Source organism: Babylonia areolata, chromosome 2 (genome assembly GCF_041734735.1).
Source record: "Babylonia areolata isolate BAREFJ2019XMU chromosome 2, ASM4173473v1, whole genome shotgun sequence".
NCBI classification, from domain to species: Eukaryota; Metazoa; Mollusca; class Gastropoda; order Neogastropoda; family Buccinidae; genus Babylonia; species Babylonia areolata.
This window is the reverse complement of record NC_134877.1, coordinates 16,171,969-16,192,389: the sequence shown is the minus strand read 5'-3', so window position 1 is coordinate 16,192,389 and position 20,421 is coordinate 16,171,969. Positions and strand designations below refer to the sequence as shown.

Below are 20,421 nucleotides of genomic sequence, written 5' to 3'. Positions count from 1 at the left end.
TTTTTCTAGAAGTTTTCATTGCTTTCTGTTCATATTTTGCTAAAGCCGAATCATTTCTCATTTTGAAAGCGGCGAAGGTATTCTCTTTATATACTAATGTTGCCAATCCAGGTATGCTTTGTTAATAAGAAAACTGTAATAGTATAAATGAAAATGAAACAACAAAAAGTTTTGTCCCCTCTACCATGAATAATAACCTATCCCTGTGTGAAGGTCATCGCGCATGCGGGTTCGATGCACGTGGACGCTTTGGTGTCGGCTGCTGCAACTACAGAAGTGGGAGGTCGAGAATATAACATAAGAATGGTAAGAATCTTCGAACAAGAGTACTGTCTGATTCAGGGTTATTTGCCAAATACTAGATAGATTATTGCAAACATGTTATTTCCAAGTTTTTCGCTATGTGCAGTTTTTGATTGTTTTGTTATTGCCATTTTATCTGGGCACATACCGGTGTCTCATTTGAGGTCATTCCAGAAAATGTGTGTTTGTGTGTGTGTGTGTGTGTGTTTGTGTGTATTGGTATTGGTATTGTGTTTTTTCTCAGCACGTGACTATTCATTTTGGGTCATTTCAGAAACTTATTTTTTCATCATTTAAAAACCAGTTTCCAATCTAGGGGAATGTGTTGCGCAAATATTTGGCATCAGAAGATTTCAGTCATAGGGAGCCTTGTAGTACTGAGTGTTGAATCAGAAAAGGCCCCACCAACCTCCGTTGACATGATTCAGCAGTGGTGTCAGGATTCCTCGGCGCAGAGTTTCCAGTTGACCGCTGGTGTGTCTTATAAAATGGTTAGAGCATAGGATTTCCAGCTTGAGAATTCTTTAGTTTTAATCTTCAGTATCAGACACGTAGGTGAACAAATCATCATGCCCCCCCCCCCCCCCTCCTAAATTTCTATTTGCCCAAAGTAAAGAGACGATTTGTTAAATATTTTATTTATGGGCTGGAAAACATAAACTTCAACAGCAGCATGTTGCCGACTGTGCCTAACTGGGACCACATGACGAAATATACAAGGCAAAGGTCGTTCTTTTTTCTTTTTAAAACGACACTACTTGGCTCTGTTACATGTGACGTTTAGTTTACACTGAGAGTAAAATGACGATCATATACGTTGCGTCGGGTGACGTCATCAAAACTTGTGGAGTTTGAGTATCGGCACGTTGCGGTGCTTTTGTGACAATGTTGCAGGTATAGTAGTTTTTTGTGTTTTTTTTCCCCCCCAGCGTCTACGTCCTACAGTGAATAAAGTTGAGATGTCTCAATGTCACCGCGCAGGCCAACTGAACATTCAGTATGAGAAAAATCAGCCTTTATGTTTGGAACTGCGCCAACTTCACAGAGCGGAAAATTGTAGATCTAAACTTGTTATATCAACTCTCTCTCTCTCGCTATATATATATAGATATTGTATACATATATATATAAGGTCAGTCTAAAACAACCTCTATTTTTTCATTTGAACGGCCCCCTGAGTTTAGTATTCTAAACTGCAGGATTACCTTATTTATTTATTTATGAGTCGTGGTAATTCCACAAAAGAAAAAGTTGCGTGAGGCTGCATGGTTCTAGATCTATTCGGCAGGCTGATACACAGGGCAAGACCAGGCGCAAAAAATCGTGTCAGATGAACCGCCACAGCCCAGGACAAGAAAGTGGTGCCAGTGGAAGCATTTGTCACTGGTGGCTAGATAAGTGATACAACGACACACTTAACATCTGCAACCATAATTATTGTGAAAACGTCATGCAGTTGAATTGTTTCATGGTGGTCCGTCTGAGATGGATTTGTGTGTGTGTGTGTGTGTGTGTGCTCATGAGGCCGGACTGGCTCCTACCCAAAGTTGACTGTGCAGTGGGCACACTGGCAGAGAAAGAGATTTGGAGAACACATTTGACGGTCATCCACATGTATAATGGAATCTTTGGGAATATTGCTTAAATTTGCTTACAACACTTCAGGTACCTATATCTTGGGTCTTGTTGATGCAGGGAAAAAGAAAGGTAGTGTTCAGTAGTTTTGTCACATATTCTCAAACCAAAATCTATAGCAGTAACATCATCGTACTAGACATCCCATCATCAAGTATAGTGAAAAAGTCACAATTTGTTGTCTTTCATGCTCTACTCTCATTGATTGACCTCATGTTCGATTTCCCCTCCACTTCCATGTTTGTGATTAGAAAAGAATCATATTAAAAGCCTTCAGCAGATTTAGGGGAAATATCCTTGGGCATACTTAGTAACAGTCACCACTCTGGGGGACATTCAGCCTGGCTCAGTGAGTAAGCAATAGATCTCATCAGTTGGAGAATTTGTAGGGGTAATTTGCGAATGTACAGGCACAGTGGAATGCCAAGTGATTTAGCAGTGCAGTCTCCTGATGTGTGGCCTCTTGGTGTTCTAACACTGAGAAGCTCTGTGGATGTCTGACATGGACTGCAGCAGACAGGCCTGCACTTGGATGTGTATTGTGGGCAGTGGGGCTTACGATGAGCAGTGTGTGTGTGTGTGTGTTTGTAGGGAGGGGTGATGGGGGCATCTGAGAGAATGTTCAGACCTTTCGTCATGCAAACCACCACACTGTGGCACATGATAATAAACCATTTCATTTTAAGTGTAAATTGCAGGATCTATGGACATTGTCATTTTATGGTGTCAAAAGGGTATGATGAACCAAAGCAAAATTTGAATACATTGATTTTACAGAATAATTGCATCAAAATGAGGGAGAATTTCAGTGGATCTTTATGTATTAAATTAAAAAAAAAAAAGTCTTGAAAGTTAAAGGATTGGTCAGAACTTCTTACTTAGAAATGCAGCTAATAATCAAATATGTTTTACAGGCACGAGCACTCCGAAACTTTCTCCCACTGTTTGACCGCATCCTTGTGGAACGCAATTTGCCTCAAGTGAAGACAAAAGGTGGCATCATGATTCCAGAAAAAGCACAGGGCAAAGTGCAAGAAGGAGTGGTTGTGGCTGTGGGAAAAGGTTCCCAGAATGAGGTAATTTCTTCTGTCAGAACTTACTGAATCAAGAACAGTATTAATCATGTGTGGCTCATTGTCATGTTCCCTGTGTACTGCAGATTTTCCTGAAATAAATTATGCGCTGCTTATGCATGTCGAGTTTATATCATTAGAGTTTGCTTATCTTTCTTGTTTTTTTCCCCTTGTATTTTGATCTCTGTGTGTGTGTGTGTGTGTGTGTGTGTGTGTGTGAGCATAAAATTGCATTCAGATGGAAGGAACATTAGAGCTGAAGTGAAAAAAAGGTAGATTCAGATAAATGTAATCATTTTAAGACTGCAAAACAGACCAGACCTTTAAGGCATTAGGAACTTTAGAGCTGAAGTGAAAAAAAGGTAGATTCAGATAAATGTAATCATTTTAAGACTGCAAAACAGACCAGACCTTTAAGGCATTTTACAAAGCAGTCATGAACCATTCAGTGAGAGGGCAGATATGTGCATGGAAAAAACAAGGATAAAAAAAAAAAAAAAAAAAAAAAAAATCATTTTTTCAGAATTTTTTGTTGTTGAAAATCAGATAAAAGATGCATTACTTTACATTTTGTGTGTGTGTGTTCAGTGAATATTTGTAACATGTGCAGTGTTTCGATTTTGTTTTCCTATTGATAGGTCTATCAGAACTAAGATTTTTTTAATTCTATATAATATCATATATATACTGAGAGTTCTTCTCACAAGTGATTTTCTCGAACAATTTTAGACATGCTTTTTAAAGTTTGTTGCATAGATTTCCCAGATAAAATCTGTATGAATTATTGCACAAAAGTCTTTCAGTGATTGTGCTTGTACTACTGCTTGTCACACTTAGTACCATTTTTGCAGATTTTTCCTCAAACCTGTGCTGACACTGTATTAAATGTTGATGTAACATGTTAATGATATTAATACTACTATACAGCTGCAGTCTTAGGGTTGTGTTTCATATTACTAATGAGTATTCTATAACTTAAATAACAAGTTCCAGTAATCACAAGGTCAGGTAAAAAAAGATTGTTTTATGTTTTGCAGAATGGCGAAGTGATGCCAGTCAGTGTTCAAGTGGGCGACAAAGTGCTTCTCCCTGAGTATGGAGGGACAAAACTTGTTTTTGAGGAAAAGGTTTGTTTTCAACTTCTTGTTCTGCATTCATGGACTGCAACTTGTTTTCTTGTAGCTGTCAGAGGGTTTTAACATGCATTGCCATTTCTACCCTTTTTTTCAGGGGTATGCATGCAGGCTATATTCATGTTTCCAGAACTCACTGAATGCTGCATGGGTATACTGTATACAGGATCTTTAACATGTGCATCTTATTGTCTTCATGTGTAAACACACAAAGGGGTGGTTAAAGGCACAAGCAGAGCTGCACCCACATACATATGAAATCCAAATTGATGTGACGTTTAGAATTCTTATTTGTTTAATCAAAAGAACTCCTTTCTGTATCTTGGTCTTCCATTTGATTCAAGGATGTTTTGATATTTTTTGCTTTGATATGGCATACATGGTGGGCTGTGGTAAGGAACAATAGATACGTGATGCAAAGCATCAGGATTTGCCATAGCCGGCCAAACAATACATTTAACTAGAAGGATGGTAGCAGATATGAAGGCTGTTGGAGCATGCATACTCATTTTTGGTTTTCTGGTTAAACCAGTCATTTTGCTCACAATGAACTAAATGTTATGAAAATAACTTGTTCCCTTCTTTCCACTGAAAATTGAAGGTTTATGACCTCATTTTGAGAATTTCATATGCATACCCAAGTACACATGCATTTGCTGATTTAGTGATTAACACACTATCTAAAAAATTTCATTGACAGATAACAGGTAAATTAATATTTCCACTGATGTAGAATGGTTATGCTGTTTGTGAAATGTGATCAAGATTTCTTGACAGATTGCTAACAAGTGTTTTATTTTGTTTCAGGAATACTTCTTGTTCCGAGACACTGACCTGCTTGGAAAGTTTGAATCCCAATCCCAATCCCAATAACAGCTGCGCAAAATACAGTTCACTTTTAAATAAAGTGGAGAGTGAAGTTTGTGGACAAAGTTCAACCCTACATGGAAAAGTTTTGTGTAGGTTTGTGAAACCGGTCTGTTGAATTTTGGTTGTTGAACATGTTCTGATGTTTGGGATATATTTTGTTGCAAACACTGTGTTACTGTGGATTGGATACCATTCCAGATTTCTTTCCATTTTTTTTTCCAGACTGCATGTTCATCAGATCAAAATACACAAATAAATGCACATACAGCAAAAGGAGCAATATGCATCAATGTGAAAATACATGTTGATCGAGAATAAAACAAAAATTTTACCAGTTTGTGGTGATTGTGAACTCAGTTGTGTTGATTTGTGAGAAGAAAACGCTTTTAAAGTGGATCAACAGTTTTGATTTGGTAAGGGTTAAGTATGAGTGTGTGTGTGTGTTAGACTGTGTGTGGTTGCTTGTTTCACTTTTTTGTTTGGTTCTGTATTAGAAAGTGTCCATCTGTGTTAAAGTGCCTTCTGCCAAGCACTGGACAAATTATGTGACCTCGGGATGCACATGGCTTGTGTATTGTAACATTCTGCTGAATAACATTGTAATACATATATGGTGGTTTGTCCATCCGGATCGATGAGGACTATCTAGTCATCCTGGGGGTGGGTGGGTTGGGCTCTGTGGGTGCGCAGATGACTGGTCAGGCCAATCTGTGCCCGGAAGGTTCTGACGCAATGTGGACAGGGGATGGTGGCGGCTGTCGGGGACTTGCTGGCACTGCTTTTCCTGGCTTGTCTGTGTTGCTCTGCTGCAGCGATTCTGTTGGCCTCACAGGATCTGGCGCCTTTGTGGACAGCTGAACGCCACTTTGGTCTGTCCATTGCATTCAGCTCCCACGTGTCGTGGCTGATGTTGAAGGCCTTCAGAGAAACTTTCAGAGTGTCTTTGAAGCGCTTCTTTTGGCCTCCATGGGAGCGCTTGCCATGTTGGAGTTCGCTGTACAGCAGTTTCTTGGGGAGCCGGTGGTCTGGCATGCGAATTATATGGCCTGCATCAAGGTGGTGTAGATGCTGGGCAAGTTTGCACGAGTGAGCACCTGTGTCAGGGATCTTCTCTTGCCACTTTATGCCGAGAAGTTTTCTGAGGCTGGTGGTGTGGAAGGGGTTCAGCTTTTTGGCGTGGCGTTTGTAGACCGTCCATGATTCACATCCATAGAGCAGTGTGGTGAGAACTATGGCCTTGTATACTTTGAGCTTCGTCTTCAGGGTGATACCTCTCCTATTCCAAACGTTCTTATGGAGTCCCCACCGGCACCCAGCTCTCACCTATGGGTCCTAGAAGCTGCTAGCATGCGGCAGCGCCTAACCCTCGGAAAACTTTGACAGGCTGGCTAAACTAGGTGAGGGTAGCCGACGAGCCGACGGGTGTAAGACCTCATTACAATGACTGAACTTACAAGTGCTTTTCAGATGAAGGCATGTTTTGTTTTGCATGAACTACTTCTAGAAAAGAGGCCATGGGACCAAGAGATAGTATCATGTTCACTTCAAGGGTACCACCAGTTTGGTGGTCTTTGGATTATCTTTTTTTCTGTTCTTGTCAATTGTATATGTCACCAGTAGCACCTTGGGGCCTAAGGTGTTGGGATCATCAGAACCCAGTCCTTTAAAATGGCCCTTGTTCTACTTCACACAACAATGGCTGGTCAAAACCACTCTTCCCTTCCTCAACCACAGCAGCTTTAAAACTTTTATGCTGTCTGTCCCTTAGAGCTGCAAGTAGTTGTAGTAGTATTAGTATAGTAGTAGGTCATATCCATGCTACATGAAAACTGCCTCTCTCTCACTTTCGACACAAAAGGCAAAGTCAAATACAGTAACTGAAAAAAATTAACAATGCCACAAAATACTGATGAATTCAGAGATGACAGTTTATGGAAATGGTGCTACGGAAGTCGTACCTCCATGCCCATACCATATTATTCTTAAATTGAAATATGTAAAGGACATCGGCAATATTTTTAAATAGTACATGCACTTTGAAAAGCCTCTATCATAATAGATCATAGTTGGAACGTAGATAATTCATTCTCATCAGAATTTATGTTACTGATATTTATGACTGGCAAAGGAAATTTTCTATCTAAAATTACGTTTAAATAACATACTTACCGTGACCCAACTAGTGCTGACTCCGGCAGGGGTCTGACATTCCTGTCCTGTGCAAACTACTCTCCGCCTATGCGGAGAAAACGAAAGTAACAATGGCCAATAACCTCCCGGAAGTAGGTAACCTCCCCTTTGTCCCGCTGGCTAGCACCCTCTTTTGACGGCAATCTGCCATCACCAGCGCAGCGAGCAGGGAGAACAGGAAGCGGGGAGGACGGGAGGGTCTTAAATTTGGGGCACGGTAAGTATGTTATTTAAACGTAATTTTAGATAGAAAATTTCCTTTTAATTACACATACTTAACTGTGACACAACTAGCGCAGAATAGCATGACAAGGTGGAGGGCTCGCCTGTTCTACTGTCTGTGTGCTGCGATGGCCTGTTGTGCACAGAAGCGATGCCTCTTGAGCCATCATCCTGCAGGCATGCAACGTCTCTCAGTAGAATTCGATGTAAGTAGAGTGTACTGTGTCACCTAAGTGTATTGGTGCGGGCAAAGAAGACAGAGGTCCGCAGCTGTATTGTGGGAGAGGTCTGTGGACCACAGCTGTGCTGATAAATGTAGCGCAAAGAAAATCGGGTCGGTGTGTTGAATCCACACTTTACTGAGAGCCCTTCGAATCAAAGGAAGGGAAGGAAACACGTACCCTTACAGGGTTGTCTCATTTGAGCGCGGTTGAGCGTCAATGCAAGGAGGTGCACATGTGGTTTGATCTGATGATTCCCCATTGGTTGTGGGCCGATAGTGGAAGTGATATATGTGTTTGAAGGAAACTGTGGCACGAGACAAGAGGTAGGCCATCATTTTGGGCTTGCCTTAGGCGTGACAGCCAGATCTGTAGAGCTCCTCCATGCGAGCTGACAGGCGATGGGTGCTCCCCCCGCCACTTTTTTGTCGTTGCCAAAAAATGACAGCACTGGTATGTTGCCTATGCATAGAATGGCAGACATTTGGCAACAAAAGACTTGAGATCCCTGGTGTCTCTGGGACAGGGCTGTGTAATTGCCCAGGTAGGTTCCATCATGAAGGGGCATACGGAAGGCTTGGTGGCTTCTCTACCTGAGTGTGGCATGTTGGAGCAACCTGCAGAAAGTTGTCGGCAGTCAATGGCTGGGTTGGATCAGGCTGTGGAAGTGCACTTCATGTGCCCACAGGTCACTGAGTCTCATTCTGTGGTGGAATTCCTAATGGAAGAGGGTTTCCATGGGGAAAATTTTTGCTGAAGGTTCTTTAGTGAGAAAGGGGGCCGGATCCATGACAGGCCTCTGGCTGTGTGTGGTGCGCACTAAGTCTGGGATGGAGCGGGGCGGGGGCAGGGAGGTAAGTGGCTCAAGATGTGTTGTACTGGCCATTTACATCAAATCACTGATCTGACATACGTTTTCAGTATGGCCAACAGCAAAGTGAGAGCTGTATTATCAGTGGTTTCTTAATTGCAAAGGGAAATCATTTGCAGCTTAGTCTTCATGAAGGACTATGTCTCTCAGACTAGAAGTCAAACTGCACTGGGACTTAGTGCTGTAGCCTTGGGCCTAACTAGCCTTTGGGATCGTCCCAATGATGAGTCCTAAGGCCCTCTTGATTGAGGGACTGGGGATGCAACTTGGGCAAAACACTCTCTACTATAAATTGTATAATCGAATTCCACCCCGAATAGCTGGGACAGCAGTTGCCTCCTCTGCTGTTCTGATGGTGACTGTCGTACACGACTGATTATCATATATTGGTCCTAGGAGGACACCAATCGGCATGGGTAAATCAGGAAACAGCTGCTGTGTGCTTGAGGGATAAAGGTGTCCACCATGCAGGTTATGTTGATATGTAAGGAAACCGGAAGGAGTTGATGGGGTCTTGTGGTGCAAGCGTGTGTCCGAAAGACATGGTGCTTGCTTCCAAAGTGACAAAAAAGTCATCCTCTGACAGGCCCTTGACTGAAGGCTGGGGCTTCATGATGGGATAGCCTGCCTAGGCTAGGAACCCCTGGAAGTGTCTCATTGGAAAAACAGTGCTTGAGAAGGAATGCCCATCTGTAACCACAGCAGTGGTTGTGTGTTGAGGCTGAAAGGATCGGGCAGGGAAGCCCAAGTGCAGAAAGTGCTTCTGAACGCCAATTGTTTGAGATGTCAATGCTGGATCTCTGTTCAAGCAAAGTGATGGGGCGAACTGATGTGCTTGAATGCGGCATCTGCCGTGCTGGTATGGGTGGGCTGAAAGGTACGCCCCTGTGGCTAATGGGCGGTTCGTTGTGCTTTGTGAGATGCATCCGTCCTCGTCAATATGCCTTTCTCCCAAGAGTAGAGGAAAACAATTATTACCCAGGCCTTGTGCTACTAGAGAGGAGTGGAAGAGATGGGCTTAGGGTGATTGTCTCCTGCCCAGTGGGCAGTTTTTGGGTCAGCTAAAACTTGGAAGGCAAAGATAGACACCCCTTCATGGGAGGGCTGGCTAGGATGTAGGGCCCGTGTGGAACTGTTGTCACAACCACAGTGGTGCAAACCAAGGGTTGTTGTAGGCAAGGGGGGGAAGTAGGGATGCCTCATCCCTCCTTGTGCCAAGTTAGGGCATTTTCTCCAGCCCTCTGGGTGATTGTTGTAGGCAAATGAGTTGGGTTGCCTTGTCCTCCTTGCACCAAGAGAGGGCATTCTTAGCCCTGAGGGTGGGAAGGGAGTGTGTGTGGGTCCCTAAGGACCAGCCACTACTAAAATGTGAAGGAGCATACATTCAGGCGTGAATGAGGCAGTTTTGTCTGTGAGTGCAGTCGTCCTCCGAAAGCAAGGTAGGGATGAATTTATGAAAATGAATACATATATGTGCAAAGGGATCATAAACTTCTATCAACTCAAGTGATGATGTCAGGAATATGCCAATGACAAGAGATCGAGTCACAAGAAATAAGCGGCTGTATAAGCATACGTGTAGCGTGTACAGATATACCCAAGTAAATGGGTAAGTGTGCATAATCAGTAATGGAAAGGAATCTGTGTATGCACCTATATATGAGATGTACATACACATATGACTAAGTGCCAGTACGTAGACGCAGAGAGTTCTGGGCTTTGTGAACAGGACGCAAATGCAAGTGTGCCTATATTGCTGTGTAGGGAATCTCAATGAATAGATGTCAATGAATAGAGACAGAAATGTAATTGTACATGTTTATATGAAAGTCGTATGAACCTATCCTGTAAGCGCACACACGTGTATACCGAGGGATAAGTATACATCTAAAAGTGTAAACAGAAATGTGTATAAATGTAGCAAGATAATAAATCAAAAAGAATAGAAGGGAAAATATTGTGATTTATTTCCTGTTATTGTGTATAACAAGAAGAGAATGGTAACAGGATTGGTTGCCTGCAGAGGGCTGTGTGTAAGTGTGGGGGGGATGAAGAACCCAAAAGTTCAGTGGCCAATAGCCTGAGAAACAGCAAGAAAGGTGCAGTTGCTGTGCAAAGTTGTGTTAAGTCCATGAATGGGCATCAGGACCCAATGAGAAACCGAAGAAACATCGTTGGTGGACAGCACGGGGGGCAGGAGTGACGTGCCGTGTCGGTTATAAATGCGGAGTTGCCTCCCTTGGCTCCGATAATCGGCGAAAAGGATGGTATCTTTAGAGCACATCCCCTGGTGTGACGTTTCCTCGCTGTAGAGGAGGGAGGAGTGTCATGCTGCGTGTGAGTCCGTGGTTCGATGCCACTGTAACCGATACAGGTGAATACGGCCGCAAGGGGAATAATTATAATGTACCTTAGTGCTGTGGGCATCCCTACCCGAATCGGTTGCCATTGGACGCGAGAAGGTTGGGACATGTGGCATGATGGTGCCGTAAGCGAGTGTTATGGGCGTCGTGGATGAGGGGGTGGCAAGTCTATTGGCTTGCCGTGGGATGTGCATCCCCTTGTAGGTGAACGGAGGTCCAATCTCATGAATAGTTCCTGTGAGAGGACCGATGTTCAACTGTTGTGTGTTGACGGATAAAGGGATAAACAAGATCGGCCTGAGCACTGCCGAGTGGCAGGATCGAGTTATCAAGAGGCACTCTGATGTGGAATTGCCGATATTAGTCTGGGTAACAGTGGAGTTATGCAGTGGGGCAGAAAAAAACAGCACTTTCTAAGTTCAATGGGCCGTGCACGCATCTGCTCTGTGGGCAAGGGGCGGAGCAGGCGCTAGGTGTGGCACCAGTGCCTAACTGCTGCAGCAAGTTAACAATGGGTTGCTGGTTGTTTGGTTGAGCAGCTTGCTGAGACGCCATTAGTGGATGGGAAACGGCAGCAACCGGCGGTGTGGCAGATGGGGTCATCACCGCAAAGTTTGAAGGGACCGTGCACACACCCGCACTGTTGGCGAGGGGCCGTGCTGGTAAAGGGAAGTAACTGCGGCGATCACCGGCAAGGGTGCCAAAGCAGGAGTTGTCTCCCTTGGATCAGACGCTTGGGACAAGGAGAGGGTGCACGTGCATGGGCGAGCGTGTCCCTTAGTGGTCCACCTTCCTCCCTACACCTGGGGAGGGCATCCCTAAGCGCCTCGGTCACCATAGAATCCGAGACGGAAGAGGCATGCCGCGTGGGGGGCACGTGAGCCGATGTCATGGCCGCCGCCACGGATGCATCACACATAGGGCCCAGTCTAGCGTGCGGATCCAAAGCCAGTGTATGGTGTTGTTTTCCCAAAGGGATTATGACACATTCCATTGTTGGCATGGGAAAAGTGATAGAAGAGATTGACTCGGGCGTTCTGCCGACTGGCAGGGCTGAGAAACGTGGATCGCATCAATGGCACCACTGACCTGAGTATGGGGTAATGTACCCCTAGAAGTCGCAGGAGGTGGTGGAGGTATGGAGTCGACCAGAGGGAGCGAAGGAAGTGGAGGAGGTGGTGTGTTGGTGTTGTTGAGAGGGCCAGAAATAGAGGGCCCAGAGTGTCTGCGAATCGATTACGATCGCGCCTTAATTTTAGCCCGATCTCCCAATCGAACCATATAATTATGTGACCTGGTTGAAGACAAAATTTGACAAAAAACAAGAACGCCAGAGAATCGACAGACAGACAGAAAATATGAAAAAACTTAACCGTATGAAGAGCACAGGAACAGGAGTCATAATGGCTGCTGGAAAAAGAGGGCGCTAGCCAGCAGGACAAAGGGGAGGTTACCTACTTCTGGAAGGTTACTGACTGTAGTTACTTTCGTTTTCTCCACATAGGCGGATAGTAGTTTGCACAGGACAGGAATGTCAGACCCCTGCCGGAGTCTGCACTAGCTGAGTCACAGTTAAGTATTTGTAATTAATAAGCATTCTGGCTGTGGACCAAGTATAAAATATGAGATGGGAAAGGAGAAAAAAATGAGAATATACATCAGACTTACACAAAAAAGTTCCAGAATTGATATGCCTCTTATTTTACTGATAAAATTCAGTCTTTATAAAGAGTCCTGTTGACTGAACTATGGACACTATCCTTTACATCCAGCGATTTCTGACTGAAACAATACTGATAAAACCTGAAGATGATAAGAAGCTTACCTACAGTGAAACAGTATCCATAAAAATCTGAAGATGACAACATGAAGGTGATAACATGAAGATGATAACAAGCTTTTAGTGGACAGAAATGTTACCAGTACCTTTGCCATAAACCTCAGTTTCTGAAGCTCGAGAGAATTCCCAGAGCAAATTTTAGAGAACCAAATCACAGCATCCCCCCAGACCTGAAAAAGACTCCTTTGATGCATAAGGAAGATAAATAATACCAATGAGCAACACTCATTCTTGTTTGTTGTGCTCACTCTTTTTCCCAACACCTTGGTTTGCCTGACTCGAAAGACAGTTCAGACATATAGAGCCATAGTGTGCAAAGTGGGATAAATTAGATGAAACTAAGTAAAAACAACTACTGGAACAATATTTGAGACATTTCTAGGGCAGTGTGCCCCTATGATCACCCAACCCTTGGAGACATTGCTCAATTCTTTATTTAGTCAGAATGCAAAACAGATGCCAACATACAGCATTGTCACTTTAACACCCACACCCACACATGCAAATCCACATATATTACTTTCTGCATACTATACATAAAACATGAATGGAATTCACTGTAAATTACTTTACAGCTGTGCAAGTATTCAAGCCAACTACTACCAATATCACAGAAATTACTTAATCAGCTCTAGTGTAACATGAACAAAAATCAAAAGGAGGCAAACAGACTTCCATGAACAAACTGACACACAGTAACTGCTTTCTTTTTCTTCTTTGTTTGTGGGCTGCAACTCCCATGTTCACTCATATGTACACAAGTGGGCTTCTATGTGCATGCCTGTTTTTACCCTGCCATGTAGGCAGCCATACTCCATTTAATTTATTTTTTTTTTTTAACACGTAACCATGCCACTGTCATTGTTAAGCACTTCTCATCAGCCTGCATGCAAGAGAGAAACAAAACACAGAAACTTGCATGATGTTGTGTGCCTCTGGAAGAATTCTGTATGCCTCTTATTCATCTGTATGATTGCAAGCTGATGAGTGACTGAAAGCAGCAATGGCTTAATTGTGTGCCTTGTCTTGTAGTGGAGCTCTTGTCCAAATACAAATGTGACCATACTGGCATATTTGTATTTTGTGATCCATATTCCCGAATTATTTCTGTTTTCATTTGTATGATCAGTTGTTTTCCCTTAAAAATAATTCTTAAAGCTACTCATTTGCAGTTGAGTATCTAACACCATGAGTTTGATTTTACCACCACATCTACTTGGTTACAAAATCTACTGAAAACACACAGAGAGGGCTGTTCATAAAACAGCCTGACTTACAAATAGGATTTTTCAATGTTAGTAACCCTTTTTAAACTATTTACAACATTGACCTTGTGTCCTTTAAAAACAACAGCAACAAAAAACAACTACATAAACATTTCAATCAACAAACTGCACACATAAAATTTTATTACATGTCATAATCATAAATATCTACAAATTGCACAGAACCATAATGATGACATATGGCAAAGTAATACATCAGTCTTTATTCCACAGGCACCAAGTAGTTATTCATCTGAAAAATAAAAAAAACACATAAATAAATAAATAAATAAAACTTTTATTTAAAATACTGTAAATAATTCAGTGACACATGACTGACAGATGGGAATATGAGACATGGCAAAAACAGACCTTAAGATCAAACAGGCTTTGAAAGAAACTATTATTAAAAAAACAACAGAAAGCTGTTTAATTAAAAAAACCTTCATTGAGTACGATTTCCAACGAGGTAGCCAAGATGGCAAGTTTATTCACATAAATTCACAGCCACATCGATCAGTGAATCTTCTATAAACTCAGATAACAAATGTCACTAGCTCCATAAAACTGATGAAAAATGTGTTGAGACTTTCAGTGTATGTATTTGAACAAGCACACACATGGAGAAAAGGGGAAAAAAAAAAACCCATGTGATAGTGAACAGCTTGATGTAGAGTTATTTTCAAAGACTACACATGATATGAAACAACTGCTTTTTCTGGTACAAATAAATGCATTCTAAACAAAATAACATTAAATCTAAACTGAATGTCTATATATGCCTGATACGGTTTTCAGCACACATACACATATAAGAAAAAGAATTCCCCTTCTAGAATTCTTTCAGTTTCATAACTTTACAGCTGTAAATAAGCATACCCACATGTGCATACATAAAAACAGAAAATGAAACATGATGGCAGAAAGGGAGGGAACTTCTGTCAAGAAGTCATGATCCGCAGCTCTTACTTTTTCTGTAAGCATACTCCAAGGCTGATGAAATTGTCCGCATGTCTGTTTCAATGCTTTTGGCCCAGTTCTCTACATCTCCTATTTCCTGAAAAATAGGAATTAAATATTTAATAACACATACTTAACCATGACCCAACTAGTGCAGACTCCTGTGCAAACTACTATCCGCCTATGCGGAGAAAACGAAAGCAACTATGGCCGTATTTGCTTAGTGATGATTAGTTAATCCCATCACTATTCTGCTGCTGTGGTTACCAGTTAATTAACATTTGATAATTTCTATAAAAAAAAACAACAACAAAAAGCTCAGAAGACAACCTGGGAGGAAATAAATGCAAACATTTGGGTATGAAAAGTACATAAAAAAACAACAACACAAAAAACACAATCAATGAAAACTGACAAAATGACTCTACCACTGAAAAGTGTCATAAAATCAAAATGGCTCAACCATCTGCATCTTACATAAACAAAAATTTAGAAGAATAGTGTAGGGAGGGAATGGAAACATTTTTTAAAAGAACTATATTTTCCTCAGAATCACTCCCATGTATCTGTCTATGCAACTTTCCCAGTGTGCAGAGAAACAAACCTTCAGAGCTGTGTTGAAATCCTCAACCAATTTGAGCCACTGCAATGTCTGTTTAGAAAACTGGGCTGCATTGGTGTGCAGAATGCGGGTCTCTGTGTCCAGTTTCTTCTGATTCACGTATGCTTGGGCCACCCTGTGCAAAACGAATACATCAAACTGAAAGTACAACCGTTCCTGTCTTAATTTAAGACAAAAAAAATCTTCTGTTTATTACTTGATAAGTTTTTCCTCAAATCCTGAATAATGTATCCAGCTGGACTAAAAAAGTTACTGCTTTACAAAATGGTATTACACTAATTAAAAATTTTTGTTTATTTTTTTTTTTAAAGATCAGGATGGGAGTGATGTTTCAAGAGAAACACATGATTAACAAGCTTCATTTGTTCATTTTGGTGAATGAGCATAAATGTATGTGTGTGCCAATGACTGCATTGTGACACTGTCCAAACCCTAACGATTGAATGGATATTAAAAAAGTTTGTTGCATTCATCAAATTACTAAGCATTTCAAGAATTAGAAATCTTATCATATATATATATATATATTACGATCATAAATCAGTCTCACTCAGCATCATCTTATTAAGCTATTGTTCTGCAGAATAAGTTTGTTTAGATAAATTTGTTGAATTTTAGAAAGAAAGTACAACATACATACAGAAATATGTTTAAAAAAAAAATCCTTACATCTGATTTATCCAGAAAAAAGGTCAATACTAGTGCACATCAGTTATTCTATCACTTGTATTTACATTCAAGGTGAATGGTGTGAACTTATGTCAAAATGATAAAAGATAATGAAATAATACAACAAATATACCCAGAATTCAAGTGGTCCACTAAAACATGAGAGAGAGCTGTTGCTGCTACGACTGCATCTCTTTTCCTCTTCTCTGCAAACACAGAATATCAACAATAATTATGACAACTGTTCACTGTCTCATATGTTTGTAAAATCACTTCTCATTATGAACATTACTGAAATTATAATTATACCCAAAATAAGACTGGTAAAATACAGAATGGTACCATATCATCTGCAAACAAAAAACACACAATCACCGGGTCTAGGTTTTGTGTTGATCATCAGTTACTGAAGCATACAATTTTGAAATGACCCATCCATGTGGCAGCCAGTCAGTCACTTGACTCATTTTTATGTGCGTAAAACTGGTCATGCTAAAAAGGCTTTTGTAGTTTTCTCTTATTCTCCTGCAACACACTCACCATTGCAGCTTCTAACTAAAAATATGAATATAATATTAATGGCTACTGTTTTGTTCTGCAGTTCCATGTATGAAGACAATGAACACTGTGAAAAAAAAAAAAAATCAAAACTTGGTACTAGCTGGGAAAGGAGATGAGGTATGCTTACACAAAGGCATCGTCACACGCTTGTACGCTGTGGCGGATAACAGTGCAAGTTTAGCTTTTTACATTTCTGCCAGTCTCCTCGACTGAGAATGGTTTCAATACATATTTATAGAACATTCTGCCGCAATCGTCATCAGAGGACAAGATGGCAGACTGGTTAAGATGCTTATCTGCCAATACAATGTCTGTGAGGGTCTGGGTTTGAGAAAATGAAACTGAAATCATCATCCACATCATGGAGCATGCTGCCAAAAGGAGCTGCCTAATGTTGAGAAAGATCAAATGAGTGTTCAGAACAATTGCAATCTCTTCCATTCTGTAAATGAGAGTCTGAATCAAAAGATTTCTTCTACGGTCGTGGGCAAGTTACTTCAATACTTGTTTGCTTCGTTGATGTTATGCAAGAGTGTGGCACATTTGAGTAAAATCAAGATCTGATCAAGATACGCAAAACTGCACTTTTATGTGCATGACTGTTTTTATTTTGTCATTTATACAGCCATACTTCGTTTTCGGGATGTGTCTATGTTTCCATAACCCAACTTACATGTACTGACATTGGAAACATAATCTTTAGAATTAGAATTAGACAGGTCCACATACTATGCTGGCATGGTACTTTATGAAATTTTAGAGACATTTTGCAACTTGGTTATGCAGATTTCCACAAAGCAGAGGAAAGTGATTTCCTAAAACAATGGTATTTGACTAATGCATGCGACACTCACACGCTGCAGATTTGACATCTTTCAGCCATACTGCTTTTTTAATTTTAATTTTAATTTTTTTATACTGCATTTTCCTTTGTGTTAATTGGACCATAATGTGAGTCAGCATATGTCAGTGTTTCTGAATTGCACAATAAGTTAAGTAATGACTGTGTTGTATTTTCCAAGTTCATTATGACACAGCAAACATTAACACATATGTCTCTATGTACCCTTATATACACATTCTCTCCCTCTATCTATAATGTGTGTGTGTGTGTGTGTGTGTGTGTGTGTGTACAACCATTTCACACACCACTGTGATGCACAAAGCACAAATTCAATTACAAATTTTGGGTGTGGGATTGCTTGATGGGGCGCCAGAGGCAGGAATAAGGGGTTGTTTTTCCTGACCTATTGACTAAAAAAAAAACCCCAGCTCATTGATTTTGTGGTGAACTGTTTAACTGACCCATGATATCCTGAACCAAACCTAACCTAAACTCTGCTGTCAAAAATGAATAAACCTTCGAGTTGTGAAAAACAATGCAGGGTAGATAACTACTCACTCTTCACACAACTGAGCAAATTCAGATTAATTACTTCCCTTGAACCAAATGCTGGTGGAGAACCATTGGGTGTTTACTGACTGCAACATACCAGGAAAGAAATGAACTGATTCTGAGATGAAGTTGGTGGCTAGTGAGATTCGTTTGTACAGCTCTACTTTGCATCCTGTGAATCCCACCCTGTCACTTGTTATTTATTTATTTATTTATACAGCTGTACAATTTCAGAAAGTCACACTTTTTTTTTTTTTTTTTTTTTTGAGGCGAATAAGCACGCAGACTGATCCACGTATATTATATGCTACAGTACATATGCTTTAGAAAAAAAAAGAAAAAAAAAAAAGAAAAAAAGTGGAGGGGTTACAAGTGTATGTGTGTGTGGGGTTGGAGGGCGAGCAGTGGGGGCAGATATGCCTGACCTACACGTAGACCCAATGCACTGGTCTGGCCTTCACACGTAACCTAAGGCTAATGCCACAGAAAAAAAAAATCTGAACACATAAAACATTAAAATGAAATGAAACAAAATGAATAAACCAAACATTATAATTTATAATTATGAGAATACGCTAAACTCAGTATAATAAACATAAATGATACACAGAAGGTTAATCAAATATAAAAATAAAAATGGGCAATCTTTAGCGAACTTGCGCACACCCACAGGCACACACATAAACAAACACATTAAGCACATGCATAAACTTGTAGTTTCACAGATGCCAATACCTAACTGTCCACCATCACACATGTATACATATCCAGGTCACCACCCTCCACACTTGCACATAAATCATAATCTCTCACAATGGTATACAATATACATTATGTCCATGTCACAAGTCACAGACACATGATTTTTAAGTAATAAAGCATCAGTTAGCAGACTTACATGCACGCACACACACACACACACACACACACACACTAGGTAAACCCCACTGAAGGCAATACATAATATATAATACACAATGTAACTAAGTTGCATACATTTGTGCAGCTGCACTCACCCCTAGCTCCCACAATCCTCATGCACACAAACACATGCACCCACACACAAAGTGACAAACACTCAAATGCATAAATTTGTACTATTGTAGATACACAGCCCATATGTTCACCAACACATTCATGTGTACATGTTCCCAGTCCCATCCCTCTACATACACTTGTATTCACAAACATTGTGTCAAACACACACATATATACAGTGTCAACACACACACACACACACACACACACTCTTACACACAGAGCCACACTCACATTGACAAACAAAGATACATGTATACATGTTACATGTGTTTGACAGACACAAAAAGCATCACATAGCATACTTGCTCACACACAGGGATACATGTATACATGCACACACACATTATTACTTAAACCACACTAACACATTAGGCATTCTGTAGCAAAACTTACACACATTCACCAACAATCCAAACACACATACAAACATCTATGTATGTATGTATACGACAACCTACTAGTGCCATGAGGTAAGAGGTCCCATGCATTGTGCTTGATTTACCCTTACAATTTTGTCTTTAAACATCACAATGAAAAAAGAAAAAGAAAAAAAAGAGAGAGAAGAAATTTTGTACTAGTGGTAGTGCTAGTAGTATAGGAACTGGATAGTCATCTGCCTAGACCTCTTGGCCTTTTTTTTATGACCCTATCAAATCTTCATCTTCACTTCTTTCCTTTTATTTTATTTATTAATTTCCTTCTTTTGTTTGTTGTTGCTGGGTGGAGTACGCAAGTACACTTCTGCAAACAGCTTTGTTTTCATTCTTTATAATCCAAAAATTTTTCTTTTAAGATGGTGTTGGTGTCAAGGAGATTTTTGAATGTGTTAGTATTTTGTGCAAGTTTAACTTCGGTTGGTAGTGCATTCCATACTTGTGCAATTCAGTTAGCCAATGAATTTTTTCTAAGGTTGGTGTTGCAGTGTTCTAAACAAATTTTCTTTACTGAGTTCCTTGTACTATCATAATCCGACATTCTGAAGATATGTCTTGCATTTACATCATTATGTTATTTAATATCTTAAAAGTTTCGATCAAATCTCTTAATCTTCTACCTTTTAGTGAGTGTATATTTAAGAAAGTAAGTCTTTGTACAACTGTAATTTGTAAATTTGTCCACTGGGTTTTCTTTCACCTTCCATTTGATTTTTTGATTGGGTTGGGTGAGAACGGGATTAATTACTCGC

The 20,421-nt window shown here is 40.6% G+C and overlaps 2 protein-coding genes across 3 annotated transcripts in view; one reads left to right on the top strand and one right to left on the bottom strand.

Moving 5' to 3' along the window:
* Nucleotides 1-222: 222 nt before the first annotated feature.
* On the top strand, nt 223-5,351 carry LOC143279210 (10 kDa heat shock protein, mitochondrial-like). The gene is made up of 4 exons (XM_076583332.1): nt 223-306; nt 2,853-3,014; nt 4,049-4,138; nt 4,952-5,351. The coding sequence occupies exons 1-4, from the start codon at nt 235-237 to the stop codon at nt 5,015-5,017; spliced, it is 390 nt and encodes a 129-aa protein (XP_076439447.1). The 5' UTR covers nt 223-234; the 3' UTR covers nt 5,018-5,351.
* Nucleotides 5,352-13,139: 7,788 nt separating this feature from the next.
* LOC143298562 (biogenesis of lysosome-related organelles complex 1 subunit 1-like) overlaps nt 13,140-20,421 on the bottom strand; it is an 8,019-nt gene continuing 737 nt past the window's right edge. Inside the window, exons 2-5 of one of the 2 annotated variants that reach the window (XM_076611452.1) lie at nt 16,371-16,443; nt 15,551-15,683; nt 14,956-15,043; nt 13,140-14,239 (exon numbers count right to left, since the gene is read on the bottom strand). In XM_076611452.1, coding sequence (XP_076467567.1) covers nt 14,232-14,239; nt 14,956-15,043; nt 15,551-15,683; nt 16,371-16,443 — 302 coding nt within the window. In that variant the 3' untranslated portion in view covers nt 13,140-14,231. Of the gene's footprint in view, nt 14,240-14,920; nt 15,044-15,550; nt 15,684-16,370; nt 16,444-20,421 lie in introns of those variants that run through there. The other variant, XM_076611444.1, reaches the window with a different exon arrangement.